Genomic DNA, 17,147 nt, shown 5'->3' with positions numbered 1-17,147 from the left:
GTTTGATTTTCTCTCTATTAGATTCCTTTACTGTCAGTCATTTTGTAGTTGTAAGAAAGATGTGATTTCGGTGTTTACAGGAGCAAACTCAGTCAAATTAAAAGTGTAGTTTTCATTTATAAATATGGCGCTGTCATTTTTACGATATTCATATTCAAAAGAATGTGTGTTTAGGGGACATTCATTTTTATTTTGAATGATCTTATTGATAGCATTAATATGACTGAAATAATAATAATAATAAAAATAATTTTATTAACATATTGTTTCATTTCGAAAAGCCTTAGGTTTCACCATTTTGACATAACATTTAGCCAATATTATTGAATTTGTGAAATGAGTTTGTTTTGCTTTGAATTTGTAGTGGTCCTTGCGAATTTAAGGGCTTTTAACAACAAAATAAAACAAGTAAGCAATCTACAGTATATAGCCTGGACAGACTGTTCAGATATGTAGACTGCCCCGGTTCTATACTGTTGACAAAGCTTGAAGGCTACTCATTGTCAGCAGATTAAAGGTTAAAAAGCCAACGTACCCTTGAAATAAAATTCACTGTGGAATCATGTTAGATTTTTGTGATTTATTGACATATTTTACGCAAGCACGAGTGTTTGTGCTGTTATTATGCTGTTTGCATCATTAGGGATTTACTGAACTAATTAAAATGCCGTATAGTTAAACTCTGAATACATACTGAATACAAATATCATAAGATTCAAGACTCTTAGTCCTATTTCTTTTTGCTCTGATATATATAGTTCAAGTAACTCCCTATACGCATTTTTGATGTAACTATATCTAATGATGACCGTTTGGTAAAAGCTCGTATTTACAATTAAGTTAAATACATTACTTTAAGCCCTATATAATTTAATTCATTTAACACTTTTATCATTACGAATATATTTTGAATGTATGCAATTTTCATATTTTTAGCCCACTTCTTGAATATGCTGATGTAGTACAGGGCAAATGAACCGAAGTAGTAAAGGAAAGAGAAAAACATTCCATTCAAAATGACACAGCCAGAATAAAAAGCCGCAGAAGCTTCAAACTGTTTGACATAAACAATATCTTAATTATCAATAGTCTCGATTGCCTTAGATTATGATGTGCACAGTTCATGCAAATCCTTTACGTCATCTTCATTCAAATATCACGTACGGGATTATATGAACCGCGTCACGACAAAACCAACGTAATGCGTTTGCGACCAGCATGGATCCAGACCAGCCTGCGTATCCGCGCAGTCTGATCAGGATCCATGCTGTTCGTTTACCAACCCTATTACAAGTAGAGAAACTGATAGCGAATAGCATGGATCCTGATCAGACTGGTCTGGATCCATGCTGGTCGCAAACGCACTTATTGGTTTTGTCATGGCGCGGCTATACGTTTATCTGCAAAACATCAAAACATAATTAATCTCTGTGATAGAAACTCTTTACCTGTTTATAATTTTTTAACTTGATGGTCAATAAGAAATTGAAAGTTATTAAGCTATTGGTATAAACCAAGTTTTTTTATATAGATAAAAACTATTACAATAGAACACCCATTATAATTTCGAAATGTTTATATCAAAAGCTCCCGAAGTAGACTAATGCACGTTATCCAGTCCGCTGAACTCATTATATATATACAATTGAGCAAATATTATTTACATTTACTTTATGTTATGTTGATTCAATAAAATCCTTAAAGTGGTCCGTTTGTATTTAACTTCTTTATGTATTAGAACGTCTTTTCAACAAGCTTAAACTTTTTTTTAAATGTCTTTTTAGTATAAAAGGTATATTTAACTTTAAATACATCAAGCGTAATGCAATATATAACTAGAGTTAACTTGTGCGGTGTTTTAAAGGTTTATTGTTATTTAACGATTCTCTAATTGAAAATACAAAATATTCGAATTCTAGTAGTTTTCCGAATCTTTCAACGCAAATTCTAATACAATATACGTTCTCATTTTTTAATAAAACATATTTATCAGCAATGCAAAAGCGACAAAACTTAGACAGACCAAAGTGCAGGGCTTGTTGAAACGTATACAGCTTTTGCCGTATATAGCTTACACGTGAGTTGTATGCGTTATACAGCTTACAGTGAATTATAATGTATACAGTTTACTTAAGGATACGCGCATCCAATTTCGAAAAAAAGGTTTTTGCATAAATGTATATAAATTTCGTTCAGTAACAAACTCATTTGTTTTGATATCTTGGTAGGAATATTGATCAACACCAGAAAATTACACACGTCGTAATCTGTTTACGGTGCAACAAGGCTTGTAGACAGAATAAATACTGTATACTTGAAGTGATTTATGATTGGCATGATCTCAAAAATGAGCTCCGTGAACCCCGAATTTTACACTTGCAATATTCTGTTATCATATTCTAAGATCATGTTCAGTTTTATTATACAGTTGTCATTCTACATATTCCACAAAATGCTTGTACAGAACAGTAGCAAAAAACCCAAAAAACTTAGCATGCAAAAGGTACGCACAGTTCGTGTGAAAGGTACACAATAGGGTTCATTGATATATACTTTGTTTTCAAGCATTGATCGGAAAGTATATCTATAACCCTAACATTAAACAAACATTCAATACATTTTAAATGTATAGATGAATATGTTATGTTAACAAAACAGTTTATTATGTTTTAAAGCAAAAAAATGCTATATCAGTTTGATTTATTTTTAATTCAAATTCAATTAGAGTGAAAAGAAATAAGTGAGAATCAAGTAACCCTAAAATACTCCTTATCTAAATGCTACGAGTAACTTGTTAAATGTGAATATTCCTTGAAATGAAAATTCCTTAAATTCATTGTTTTATCCATGAATAAGTGACTGTTGTAACATATTGTCTTTTTGTTTCTTAGAGTTTCATGCAATTAATCCAGCATTACACAATATGAACTTGGTCATCCTCTCAACTTTTAGGTGTACAACGCATTTCAAGTTTTCGTCTAGTTTTCAGTCAACCCTAACAACTTCACAAATAATGCATTAGAAATAAATCGGCTTTAAGCCTTCTTTTTGTGTCATCCTTGGTATTGAATATATGGCATCAACAAATGCACCTTCATGTCCACATGTATCTCTTGATGTTGACATTGAATTTGTAGTTGTTTTATGATATGTATTTTATTACCAGAATAAAACTATCTATAATGCATTTTGTCACTTTTCGGTCAACTAATTTGCAGTCAACCAATACAATTTCTCTCCCTGCAGTCAACCAATACAACATCTCCCCTTGCAGTCAACCAATACAACTTCTCTCCATTCAGTCAACCGATACAACTTCTCTCATTTCAGTCACAAAGTATAACTTCACTTCTTGCAGTCAACCGATAGAACTTCTCTCCTTGCAGTCAACCAATACAATTTTGTCTTTCCTTGCAGTCAACCAGTACAATCTCTCTTACTGCAGTTAACCAATACAATTTTCTCCTTGCATTCAACCAATACAACTTCTCTCCTTGCAATCAACCAGTACAACTTTTGTATTTTCTTCTAGTCAACCAATACAACTTCTCTTCCTACAGTCAACATATTCAACTTGTTCTCTTGTTCTCTCCTTCCAGCAATCTAATACAACTTTCCTCCTTCCAGTCAACCAATACAACTTCTCTTCTTCCAGTCAACCAATACAACTTCCCTCATTTCGTTCAGCCAACCAACTTCTATACTACAGTAAAAAATACAACCAAACTATTACAATGTTCAACTTGTAACACTGAACTTTTAAATGTGTGTTACACATTGCCGGGCTGCGAAGGATATGAAAATAACCACACAATAATAATGTAAATTTATTTCGTGCATTTGTTTACTACGTGAAAATGTGTATCCTACTTTAAAAGCTTATGCCGATATACTCAAACATATGCACATCTAGTTACTATACGTAGTTGCAACAAAACAGATAAAACTGAGAATCGAAGCAGTGGTGAACAAAGTAAAGGAGATCCAGTCGATCATGAAACTAATCTGTTTCCACGTTATGTCGTCGACCTTTTTAATTGCGTCTTTGAGGTGGTGAAACTCGCTACCCTTATCTTGAGTCGCATCTTTAATTTTGGAAGAATTGTTATCTCTCTTCAAGGGGAAAACTTTTGTATTTTTACATTTTCGGCAAGTTAAAATGCGGTATAAAGATCGAAGCCATGGTGGTACTGGTCTACTTTTATCTTTATTATAAACTCGGAGGTTGAGTATTGTTACCACAACTATTAGAGAACTTATTATCATATCCATCATCAGTTTATATGAAATCAGAGGAACAGGTTCCGAGCTTCGTGGAAGCATGTCACTTACAATCGTCATAAACACGGCAACAGCTAGCAAAACAGTGACACAGTACGAAACTCTCTCTCCGGATTCGGGAACAAGTATAAATACCAGAGTGTTGAGTAGGCTTAGAAAAAGAATTGGTAGAATAACATTTATAACGACAAATGACGGCTTCCGTTTCAAAGACACAACGAGGTCAATCTGGGACGAAGCGCCAACAGTTTGTACATTAACCTTTGTTTTGGCAATTGCCCAAAGAGAATTTTCTTGATAAATACTTAAATCAAATTCGGATTGGCCGGGAATAAGAAGCACTTCACTTTCTTCGTATCCCATTGAGTTAAAAGAAGTTATACACTCTTGAGTATCGAATGGATAGTTTTGGACATTCACTGAACACGTGCTTTCGATCAGATCGACTGGAACCCAAACAGCTAATCCATTAGCGTAGTATCTCACTTTATTCCAGCTTTTGCCGAGGGTATTCACTGCTTTTGACGGACTGGATAGAATTAGTTCTCGAACCCAAACGTCTTTGTATGAAACCGGAAGGTGCCTAAGTCCTCCGTAAGAGTTTGGATTCCAAACCATAATTGCATCTAGCCATGTAACTACCAAAGCACCAACAAAAGAAAATTTCTCTTGAACTTCATCGAATTCTTGAATACTTTTCATATGTGCGATGATCGTTACATTTATTGCAGCAAACTGGTCTTGTATTGGTCGCACTTCCTTATTGTAGTCAGTAAGCAGATCCGAAAGTAGAGTTTTGGTGTCATTTATAGATGCTGCATGCAAAATTGAGATAAAAGCAAATGTTACAAATAAAGTGAGTAGTATGTCTTCGTTGATTTTAACCATTTTCAGGTTATGAAAAGTGTTTTCTGTAATAATCCTGTTTATTTTGTCGCGGTTATTTTGATATATAAAACATATCCATATCCTTAAACACTTTCATTCAATACAATGAATGCCAGCACAACATGCATTACAATGTCCTTTGTGTTTCTGTCAATTCTATTACTAGATATTGAAAATGATACTGCATATAATATACTGATTAAAATACCTAAACCGAGCTTTAAAAGTCTTCATTGAGTTCCCCTTCAATGTTCTCTTTGTGCAAACCAATACTTATATGTACTTAAATGTCTGTTTTTGACAGTCAAAGTAATAAATATTTTTGTATTGATATAATAAGGTTTAGATATGTGAACCAAATCGGAAATAACTGTTGTTGCACTTTCATTAATTACTTTTTATCTGAAAAGGTTATCTTTAAAAGTTATTAGAGAAAAGCACAAGGCCCTAACCATTTACCGATTTTATGTAGGCCGTTATGATAATAACAAATTATAGATATCAAGTTTCGTGTGCTGTGTGACTTGTCATTTAGGATATACTAGTATCGGCTTCTTACTGTAAATGTAGAGTGTGTTTTTGTCGCAACATTTCTCTGTAGCACGAGTTCATAATGAAATTGATTATTTTCATTCGACGTCAGATATGTTTCATGTATATAATACAAAAACCATTAATTCTTAGAACATTGTATTCCATAAAAAATATAAATATTATTAATGTGTTAAAACAAACAGAAAATCACAATTATCGAATTACAGCATCATGGAATGGATGAAGTATGAATTTTTCTTTAAAAATGTCTTCTTACAGAGGTAGGAAGAACGTTTGCTAGGAAAAACAACAAATTGTCCGAGGCGAAGAGGATAAATTGTTATTTAGTTTAAACAATATTTTATTTATAAGTATTACATTTACTTGATAATTGACAAATAATAAATAGTACGGATTGAGTAGTAAGCTTGAAAGCTTTTTTAAAAACTCTTTCCGTAATCACTATCTCAAACAGTATGTAAAATGGTAACAATTATATGCATTTTTGAGTTAAATATACATAACATTTTCACTATAAACTTGCTTCTTTACATGTACAGGAAAGTTAGCAATTTACACTCTGGTTTTTCTAATCGAAACGACCTTAATAATAGAATATTGACATAAAAATGTGAAAGAAAACCCTATAGTTCTATAGCATAAATACACGTAAGTGATAAATGCACAGATTAGCACGTTTAAACTTTTCAAGAAAAATAATAGAACTTTTAAGCATGTTTTAAAAAAAATTAAAGAAAAATAAAGAAATGGAAACGTTAGTTAATTGTTGAAATTGTTGGGTAATAGATGGTAGGAAATAAGAGACAGATTTGAGAGAAAGAAAAAGAAAGACAACAGGAATGGTCACTAAAATACTATGGAGTTGATGGAACGAGTTTACAATATACTTTTGAGAAGATATTATGCATCTAAATCTCTATTTCATATTAGTCGAAAAAATAACTTTCTATTACATTTCAAAACGTTTTGTTCTGTGTAAATATGAGTGTATATGAAGGACTATTGCTTCACTTAAATCGTCAGCAATTGAATTATCACCATAGAGTAAAACGTTAAGTGTGACAGTTGTTATTTCACTTAAATTATTAAGGAGGACATTTCGTTTATCTTGGTACCTTGGACACGAGAAGAAATAATGAGATGTGTTTTCTATGTCACCACATTCACATAGGGGACTTTCTATTATGTTTTTTGAAAACAAATGTTCTTTGAGAGAACTACAATGTGTTCTAAGTCGTGTGTGTATAATCTGGTATTTTCTCTCACCTACAGAATAATGAGAAGGCACACTTTGAACATCTTCATTAAGTCTACTTTTGAAAATTGAAATGGATGGTGAATTTCTGTAATTAACAGGAAGATTGTTCCAGTCTTTAATTGATGATGGCAAAAATGAATGAGAATAAAGTTGTGTGTGACAAAATATATTTCTAGTGTTGTCTGCATTTCGTAAATTTTAATCTGAAGATTCTCCTACTGTATCGGGAACTAATGAAGAGAGGTAATGAGGAGAAAGATTATTAAACATTTTATAAAGAAGTATTTGTTTGTGTTTGTAGCGTCTTACTTTAAGGGGTTGGATGCAAGTATCTTCATAAAGATTAGAGATAGAAACTAGTTTTGTTGTACCGGTTATTATTCTGCAGGCTTCAAGTTGTATTTTTTCAAGTTCAAATACATCTTGTTGAGTTATGTTGTCCCAAACAACATCCGAGTATTCCAGAAGGGGCCGAATGAAAGAGAGATATTCAGTTTCAAGTGACTTACGATCAAGAATGAATTTCAAAGATCTCATTATATAAATTCTTTGCCAGGCTTTTTTGGTAATATTTTGTATGTGAGAATGCCAATTTCCATCATTAGAAAATGTTACTCCAAGATGTTTGTGTGAGGTCACTTCATTTATTTGCACTCCGTTCATTGTCAATGGGGGATGAATTGGTTTGTTTACTTTACGAGAGATAATTACTGATTCCGTTTTACTTGGATTGAAGTCTACAAGCCAACCATTTGCCCATTCTGTAATTTTTTTCAGATCAGAATTAAGAGTCACCGCAGCATGAAGTGGATTATCAACAATGATATATAAACTTGTATCGTCTGCAAAGAGTCTGATATATGAGTTAATGTCAAGAACAATGTCATTTATATAGATTAAAAAGAGAAGAGGGCCTAGAATGGACCCTTGAGGAACTCCGGCTGAAATAAAAACGGTTTGAGAGGAACCGCCTGGAAGAACCACCTTTGTTTTCTATCACTGAGATAGTCACTAAACCAGTTTAAAAGCCCACCATTTATTCCAGCAGACTGAAGCTTGAAAATGAGACCTTTATGCCAGACACGATCAAAGGCTTTTGAAAATATCGCAAAAAGACAGCTCTCACTTCTTTTCCATCATCAAGGGCTTTGCAAAATGTATTATATATAGAAACAAGTTGATTTGTTGTTGAGTCATTGGTAACAAACCCAGATTGTAATGAAGTTATTGTGTTATTAGCAACAAAGAAATTGAATATATGCTTATGTATATTTTTTTCTAAAGATTTGCTGATCGTGCTAAGAAGTGATATAGGTCTGTAATTAGAAACAATTGACGGGTCACCTTTCTTGTAGACTGCACATACATTGGCAAGCTTCCATTGTGAAGGGACTTTACAAGCTGTGAATGATTTTCTGAAAAGATGACAGAGAGGTACAGAGAGTTCTTCTGACAATTCCTTTAGTATCCTGTTGTTGATATTATCAGGTCCTAATGCTTTACCAACATTGAGAGTTTTAAGAGTATCACGTACCTCATCATAAGTTATATTTATTGTGTCAAGTTTATTAATATTTTGATGTACATGAAAGTTTGGTAAAGACTTATTTTTATCATCAAGTGAGGATTGTGATTGGAAAAATTGGTTAAGTAAATTTGCTTTTTCAAATTGTTATTTGAATGTGCTGGTAAAATATGAGAAGACATTTTTGAAGAAAATACGAGTAATTGTATCTGACTTAAACGACGATTAAGTGTAAAGATCAAACAAAAAATAAGCACGTTTAATAATCAATAAATATAATTAGAAAATAAGTTTATAGTCTTGTTGAAAATTTAAATATTGCTTACATTTAAAGTTATATAAAATATTTACATGACCTTTAGACGGTGTTGGGTGTAAACTGGATGCCATTTTCGTGCACTTATTTCAACAGAATCGGACAGAATTCATGTTCATTCATTAATAAACGATGTTAAATATAATAGTCATATAAATGATAATAGAATCGATTATGTCGGATCAATATTGATTAACATTGACAAGGACTCTGAACATGTATATATAACGTCAATGTTTTGAACCTAAAATTAGTAAGTTTCCTTGTTCACATACAGTAAGCAATGTTAACAGGTTAAGGGCAGTATCCGATGTTATTATACATCCACCAAAAATTTCAGCATTTGTATTTGAAGCAAAAAATACTGATAAGGAAAGATTTTGAGTTGCGCAATAATTCCGCATTTCTATGGTTTCCTGTTTATGGTATGTGAAGATGCAAAATTAACTAAATCTCTTGTTTTTAACTAGACTATCCGCGCAAAAAGGAAAGTTTTTGTACTAACCCAAGCGTCCATGTCGGTGTCACGTTTTGGTAAAATACTAACGGCTATTTTCCTGTCCGAATCGAGCATTATTTGTTTTGGAAATGATGCCGAAAATGACGTCAAGGTCACGTGGTATTGCTACACTGCAGATAGCTTGCTTACATAAAAAATTCAAAGTCCATGTCAGGATTTGAACTCACACGGGTGAGGGACAACTGATTTGAAGTCAACGACCTTAACCAGTCGATATAGTATTCCTTCATTTCATATAAAGATTATAATAATTATCATATACACTAAAATGACGTTATAAAAATACATTAGTTCATAACTCTTGCAACATTATTTTCAGAATTATCTCCCTCGAACTCAAAATTTTCCTTGAAAATTGTTGTATCTTACTGTGAGGTATTTTTTTTTATTGAATGATTGACTTGAAACTTCAAGTGTATGTATGATCCTTGTGTCATCACCAACATCATATAATGTAAGGTGAATGACTATATTATCCATATTTCCAGAATTATTTTTCTGAACAATTGTTATATCTTATTGTTACGCAATATTGGCCTGAGACATTTGAATATTCAATGACCTTTTGTTTGTAACTGTCGGATTCCGAAGTAAACCATTCGGATTTTAAAGTAAGGCATGACGGTTTACATGGTTTATGAATAACTTAAAGTTACCAACACAACACTTGCCTAATTAGCCTCGTAGATAAGGAGTTAAGACTCTTGGTTTCAAAGTGAAGGTTGCAGGTTCGAATCTCAATGAAACATTATTATTTATGTTTTTTCAATTACATTTTGCAAAACTTGACTACTACTAAGATTTCGTGCATTTCAGTCACCAATTATACGACTGTAAACATTGAAATTATGAGACTTTACAAATACACATCTATTTATCAAAGTTATGATTTATTTTTAAAAGAAAAAAAATAAGAAATTAAAGAAATTAAAGAAATTGATTCACCCATTAATGTTTCATATATATTATAATTAAATCTGAGAAAAAAATATTTGTAAAGGATTCGAACTTGCAATTTCGCAATTGCTATGCTATCAGTCTACCACTAGGCCATCATGGCGTTAGTTTGAAATAAAGAATGGACAACATTCCTATCATTAAAAACAATTAGTTTATCGGAATAAATTACGGAAACTTACGAAAAAGCTTCCGAAAATTAATGAGTCTCAGGTCAATACTGCCAATCAATACTATGAATAATTTATTTCTTAAGGGATGAACGTAAAAATACTCCAGGGCCAATATTTTAGCATTATCTCCCTTTAACTTAGATTATTTTGAGGTATTTACTTCAAATCTAAAATACATATTCTTTATCAACACCAAAATATATGTGGTAAATTTTATAACACTAGCATCACGATTCTATGATCTATTTTTTGAAATTGTCAAAAAACCTTCACAGCCAACGAGCTACAATTAACATATATTCGAGAGTTGCATATAAAGTAATAAAACTGGATCACATTTTTAATTTACGTACAAAGTATTATGAGAGACAGATATCGATACACAGTGAAAAAATATATACAATATGTTTACAAATTTCAAATGACAAGGGGTACACAACCAGGCGCATGCTAACAATACAATAAAAAAAGCTTCATGACGTCGCAAAATAAATACAAATTGCAACAAGCATAGTAATTCTTTCTGAAAGTATTCCCGGTGGTGCATGGGTCTCTGTATCATGTAACTATAACCAGGCTTCGTTTGTGAAGATGAAACGAGTTTTAAATAATCTTTGAGTTAAACGGGCATGGACGCACAGTATTAATGAAAAATCAATTTATAGTACTAATTTTCACATGTCATCGCACGTTCATAAAACAATACATTTTGTACATAAAAATGAATATAAGTATTCTTTTCTACAGAGCACATGCTCATTTATAAGACAAATTCAGGTAATAAATACAAATTACTTCCGAGTATCATGTCTATATTGGAAGCATGTATATCTAATTAAATAAAATTAAAGTCAGCTTTTGCAACTGACAAAACTAATGTCCCGTTAATTTCTCACCTTTTCCTGTCTGTGATCTCGTGCGTATTCACCGTCTTGCTTTCAATAGCTAAAAAAATAGTGAAGTGATGGTCAATTTATTGCCCGGTCATTCAATCGCATATAGCTGAAGGTATATCGCTAATCACTTAGCAAAATCTAACGGTCGCACTTAAATTTACAATATTTTAACGGACATCATTTTTTCTACATTTTTGCTGTTCAACGCTTGATTGTTTAGTTATTTCACGTCTGAATGACGTCAGATTTACACTTGATGTCATTAAAATATAAAATCAAACGTGTAGGTGGAATATATGCGTTTCGCACAATAGTTTCATTACGTTATGCTCAAAATGTAGACAACATTTTACGTTCGCTGTACATATGAAAATTTTAAATTTGGAATTTTAAATTCAAGACTCTTAGTTCTATTTCGTTTTTAGCAACCCTGGTATAATATCGTTTATGTAACTTCCCAGACACATTTCTTGATGTAACTTTATCTAATGATTCCCGTTTGGTAAAAGCTCGTAATTACAAATAATTTAAGCCCTACATAAATCAATTGATTTAAAGTTTTTTTATCATTACGAATATGTTTGAAGGTAGGCATTTTTCATATTTAAATCCACTTCTTGAATATGCTGATGTATAGGGCAACTTAATTGAAGTATTGAAAAAGAGAGAAAAACGACACAACCATAATAAATAGCCGCAGAAGCTTCAATACTTTTTAAGATAATCTTAATTATCAATGGTCCCGATTGCCTTGGATTATGATGTTTACAGTCCATGCAAATCCTTTACGTCATGTTCTTTCAGATATTACGTACGAAGTTATATGAGCCGTGTCACGACAAAACCAAAGTAATGCGTTTGCGACCAGCATGGATCCAGACCAGCCTGCGCATCCGCGCAGTCTGATCAGGATCTTTGCTGTTCGTCAACCAACCCTATTAAAAGTAGAGAAACTGATAGCGAACAGCATGGATCCTAATCAGACTGGGCGGATGCGCAGGCTGGACTGGATCCATGCCGGTCGCATACGCACTTAATGGTTTTGTCATGACGCGGCTCATATATCTATGCGTTTATCTTCAAAACATAATTTATCTCTGTAATTGAAACTATTTACCTGTTTATAATGTTTAACTTAATGGACTTGTCAATAAGAAATTGAAAGTTATTAAGCTATTGGTGTGAACGAGGTTTTTTATATAGATAAAAAAACTAATACAATAGAAAACCCATTATAATATCGAAATGCTCCCGAAGTAGACTAATGCATGTTCTCCAGTCCGCTGAACTAATTATATATATACAATTGAGCAAATAATATTTACATTAAGTTTATGTTATGTTGATTCAATAAAATCCTTAAAGTGGTCCGTTTGTATATAACTTCTTTTATTATGTATAAAAAGTCTTTTTAACAAGCTTAAGATATTTTTAAAAATGTCTTTTAAGTATGTATAAAAGGTATATTTAACTTTAAATGCCTCATACGTTATACAAAATATAAGTATAGTAAGCTTGTGCGGTGTTTTAAACTAATTTTAGTTTTATTGTTATTTAATGATTCTCTAATTGAAAATACAAAACATTCGAGTTCTAGTAGTTTTTCGAGTCTTTCAACGCAAATTCTAATAAACTAAACGTTCTCTTTTTTTTAATTAAAACATATTTATCAGCCATGCAAAAGCGACAAAACTGGAATAGACCATAGTGCAGGGCTTGTACCGTATACAGCTTTTGCCATATCTAGCTTACGCATGAGTTGTATGCGTTATACATCTTACAGATACAGTTTACGTGCATCCAATTTCGAAAGGATATCTTACATAAATGTTTATGAATTTCGTCAGGTGACAAACTCATTATTTTTGATATCCTGGTAGGGATATTGATCAACACCGGAAAATGACACACGTCGTAATCTGTTTACGGTGCAACAAGGCTTGTAGACAGAATTAAAACTGTATACTTGATTTGATTTAAAATGTGCATGATCTCAAAAATGAGTTCCGTGAACCCCGAATTTTACACTTACAATGTTTCTGTTATCATATTCTAAGATCATGTTCAGTTTTAATAAATTCTATTATACAATTGTCATTCTACATTTTCCACTAAATGTTTGTACAGAACAGTAGCTTACGCCCTTTAAAAATAAAAGACAAAAAACTAAAATGCAAAAGGTACGCACGGTTCGTGTGAAAGGTAAACAATAGGGTTCATTAATATATACTTTGTTTTCAAGCATTGATCGGAAAGTAATTTTATAACCCTTACATTAAACAAACATTCAATACATTTTAAATATATCGATAAATATGTTATATATAACAAAATAGTTAATAAGGTTCTACCGCTAGTAAATGCTATAATCACTCTGATTTATTTTTTATTCAAATTCGATTAAAGTGTACTCCTTGAAAATAAATAAGTGAGATTCAAGTAAGAAAAAAAGTAACCCCTAAATATCCCTTATCTAAATGCTAAAAGCAACTAGTTAAATGTGAATATTCCTTGAAATGAAAATTACTTAAATTCATTGTTTTATCCATGAATAAGTGACTGTTGTAACATATTGTCTTTTTGTTTTCGTGCAATTATTTAATCCAGCATTACACCATATTGAACTTGATCAGCCACTCAACTTTTTGGTTGTACAACGCATTTCTAGTTTTCGTCAAGATTTCAGTCAACCGTAAACAACTTCCCAAATAATGCAATAGAAATAAGTTCGGCTTTATGCATTTTGTTGTGTCAGCCTTTTGTATTGAATATATGGCATTAACGCATGCACCTTCATGTCCACATGTATCTATTGATGTTGACATTGAATTTGTAGCTGTTTTATGACATGTCTTGTACCAGAATAAAACTATCTATAATGCATTTTGTCACTTTTCGGTCAACTAATTTGCAGTCAACCAATACAACTTCTCTCCTTGCAGTCAACCAATACAACATCTCCCCTTGCAGTCAACCAATACAACTTCTCTCCTTTCAGTCAACCGGTACAACTTCTCTCATTTAAGTCACAAAGTATAACTTCACTTCTTGCATTCAACCAATACAACTTCTCTGCTTGCAGTCAACCGATACAACTTCTCTCCTTGCAGTCAACCAGTACAATTTTGTCTTTCCTTGCAGTCAACCAGTACAATCTCTCTTATTGCAGTTAACCAATACAATTTTCTCCTTGCAATCAACCAATACAACTTCTCTCCTTGCAATCAACCAGTACAACTTTTTATTTCCTTCAAGTCAACCAATACAACTTCTCTCCCTGCAATCAACCAATACAACTTTTTCTCTCCTTCCAGCTATATAATACAACTTTCCTCCTTCCAGTCAACCAATACAACTTCTCTTCTTCCAGTCAACCAATACATCTTCCCTCATTTCGGTCAGCCAACCAACTTCTCAACTACAGAAAAAATACAACCAAACCATTACAATGTTCAACTTGTAACACTGAACTTTTAAATGTGTGTTACACATTGCCGGGCTGCGGAGGATATGAAATAATCACACAGTAATTAAACTTTATTTCGTGCATTTGTTAACTACGTGCAAATGTGTATCCTACTTTAAAAGCTTATGCCGATATACTCAAACATATGAACATCTAGTTACTATACGTAGTTGCAACAAAACAGATAAAACTGAGAATCGAGGCTGTGGTGAACAAAATAAAAGAGATCCAGTCGATCATGAAACTAATCTGTTTCCACGTTATGTCGTCGACGTTTTTAATTGCGTCTTTGAGGTGGCGAAACTTGCTACCCATATCTTGAGTCGCATCTTCATGTAAAGTCATCCCTTTTATTTTAGAAGAATTTTCATCTCTCTTCAAGGTGAAAACTTTTGTATTTTTACATTTACGGCACGTTAAAATGTGGTATAAAGATCGAAGCCATGTCGGTACTGGTCTACTTTTATCTTTATTATAAACTCGGAGGTTGAGTATTGTTACCACAACTATTAGAGAACTTATTATCATATCCATCATCAGTTTATATGAAATCAGAGGAACAGGTTCCGAGCTTCGTGGAAGCATGTCACTTACAATCGTCATAAACACGGCAACAGCTAGCAAAACAGTGACACAGTACGAAACTCTCTCTCCGGATTCGGGAACAAGTATAAATACCAGAGTGTTGAGTAGGCTTAGAAAAAGAATTGGAAGAATAACATTTATAACGACAAATGACGGCTTCCGTTTCAAAGACACAACGAGGTCAATCTGGGACGAAGCGCCAACAGTTTGTACATTAACCTTTGTTTTGGCAATTGCCCAAAGAGAATTTTCTTGATAAATACTTAAATCAAATTCGGATTGGCCGGGAATAAGAAGCACTTCACTTTCTTCGTATCCCATTGAGTTAAAAGAAGTTACACACTCTTGAGTATCAAATGGATAGTTTCGGACATTCACTGAACATGTGCTTTCGATCAGATCGACGGGAACCCAAACAGCTAATCCATTAGCGTAGTATCTCACTTTATTCCAGCTTTTGCCGAGGGTATTCACTGCTTTTGACGGACTGGATAGAATAAGTTCTGGAACCCAAACGTCTTTATATGAAACCGGAAGCTGCCAAAGTCCTCCGTAAGAGTATGGATTCCAAACCATAATTGCATCTAGCCATGTTACTGCCAAAGCACCAACAAAAGAAAATTTCTCTTGAACTTCATCGAATTCTTGAATACTTTTCATATATGCAATGATCGTTACATTTATTGCAGCAAACTGGTCTTGTATTGGTCGCACTTCCTTATTGTAGTCAGTAAGCAGATCCGAAAGCAGAGTTTTTGTGTCATTTATAGATGCTGCATGTACAATTGAGATAGAAGCAAATGTTACAAATAAAGTGAGTAGTATTTCTTTGCTGATTTTAACCATTTTTAGATCATGAAATGTGTTTTCTGTAATAATCCTGTTTATTTTGTTGCGATTATTTTGATATATAAAACATATCCAAAAACACTTTCATTCAATACAATGAATGCCACCACAACATGCATTAAAATGTCCTTTGTGTTTCCTCAATTCCTTTACTAGATATTGAAAATGATACTGTGTATAATATACTGATAAAAATACATAAACCGAGCGTTAAAAGTCTTCAACGAGTTCCCCTTCAATGTTCTCTTTGTGCAAACCAATACTTATATGTACTTAAATATCTGTTTTTGACAGTCAAAAGTAATAAATATTTTTGTATTGATCTAATAAAGTTAAGATATCTGAACCAAATCGGAAATAACTGTCATTGTACTTTTATTAATTACTTTTTAGCTGTCTATTCTACTGAAAAGGTTATCTTTTAAAGTTATTAGAGATAAGAACAAGGCGCGAACCTTTAACCGGTGTAATGTAAGCCATTATGATAATATCAAATTATAAATATAAAGTTTCGACGTAATTTAAGACGTGTTTTGTGACTTGTCATTAAGGATATTCTAGTATCGGCTTCTTACTGTAAATGTAGAGTGTATTTTTTTCGAAACATTTTTCTGTAGCACGAGTTCATTATGAAATTAAATATTTTCATTCGACGTCAGATATGTTTTAAGTTTATATAACAAAAACGATTTATTCCTAGATCATCGTATTCCATGAAAAACTATAAATATTTTAAATATGTGTTAAAACAAATTATGTGATATGATATGACATTTGCCGTCAGTAATTCTTTCAAATAATAGACATAATTTTAGATTTGTTTGTTTCTCTTGATGATTTCATAGTTGAAAATCTTTTGAAATAAACGAGAAATAAAA

At 32.4% G+C, this 17,147-nt stretch overlaps 2 protein-coding genes across 2 annotated transcripts; both read right to left on the bottom strand.

Annotated features, from left to right (window-relative positions):
- Positions 1-2,518: 2,518 nt before the first annotated feature.
- On the bottom strand, positions 2,519-5,304 carry LOC132744746 (acetylcholine receptor subunit alpha-like). The gene has a single exon (XM_060733526.1). The coding sequence runs from the start codon at positions 5,167-5,169 to the stop codon at positions 3,910-3,912; it is 1,260 nt and encodes a 419-aa protein (XP_060589509.1). The 5' UTR covers positions 5,170-5,304; the 3' UTR covers positions 2,519-3,909.
- A 9,394-nt stretch (positions 5,305-14,698) lies between these two features.
- LOC132744754 (acetylcholine receptor subunit alpha-like) lies at positions 14,699-16,266 on the bottom strand. Its single transcript, XM_060733537.1, has one exon. It carries the CDS (start codon positions 16,264-16,266, stop codon positions 14,989-14,991), a length of 1,278 nt encoding a protein of 425 aa, XP_060589520.1. The 3' UTR covers positions 14,699-14,988.
- Positions 16,267-17,147: the final 881 nt, after the last annotated feature.

This window comes from Ruditapes philippinarum, unplaced genomic scaffold, assembly GCF_026571515.1.
Source record: "Ruditapes philippinarum isolate M1 unplaced genomic scaffold, ASM2657151v2 ctg2130_1_1_1_1, whole genome shotgun sequence".
NCBI classification, from domain to species: domain Eukaryota; kingdom Metazoa; phylum Mollusca; class Bivalvia; order Venerida; family Veneridae; genus Ruditapes; species Ruditapes philippinarum.
The sequence above is the reverse complement of the archived record's forward strand: the minus strand, read 5'-3'. Positions and strand labels throughout refer to the sequence as shown.

Coding starts and splice junctions, on each gene's coding strand:
- LOC132744754 (XM_060733537.1), bottom strand. CDS start 16,266: ATGGTTAAAATCAGCAAAGAAATACTACTCACTTTATTTGTAACATTT.
- LOC132744746 (XM_060733526.1), bottom strand. CDS start 5,169: ATGGTTAAAATCAACGAAGACATACTACTCACTTTATTTGTAACATTT.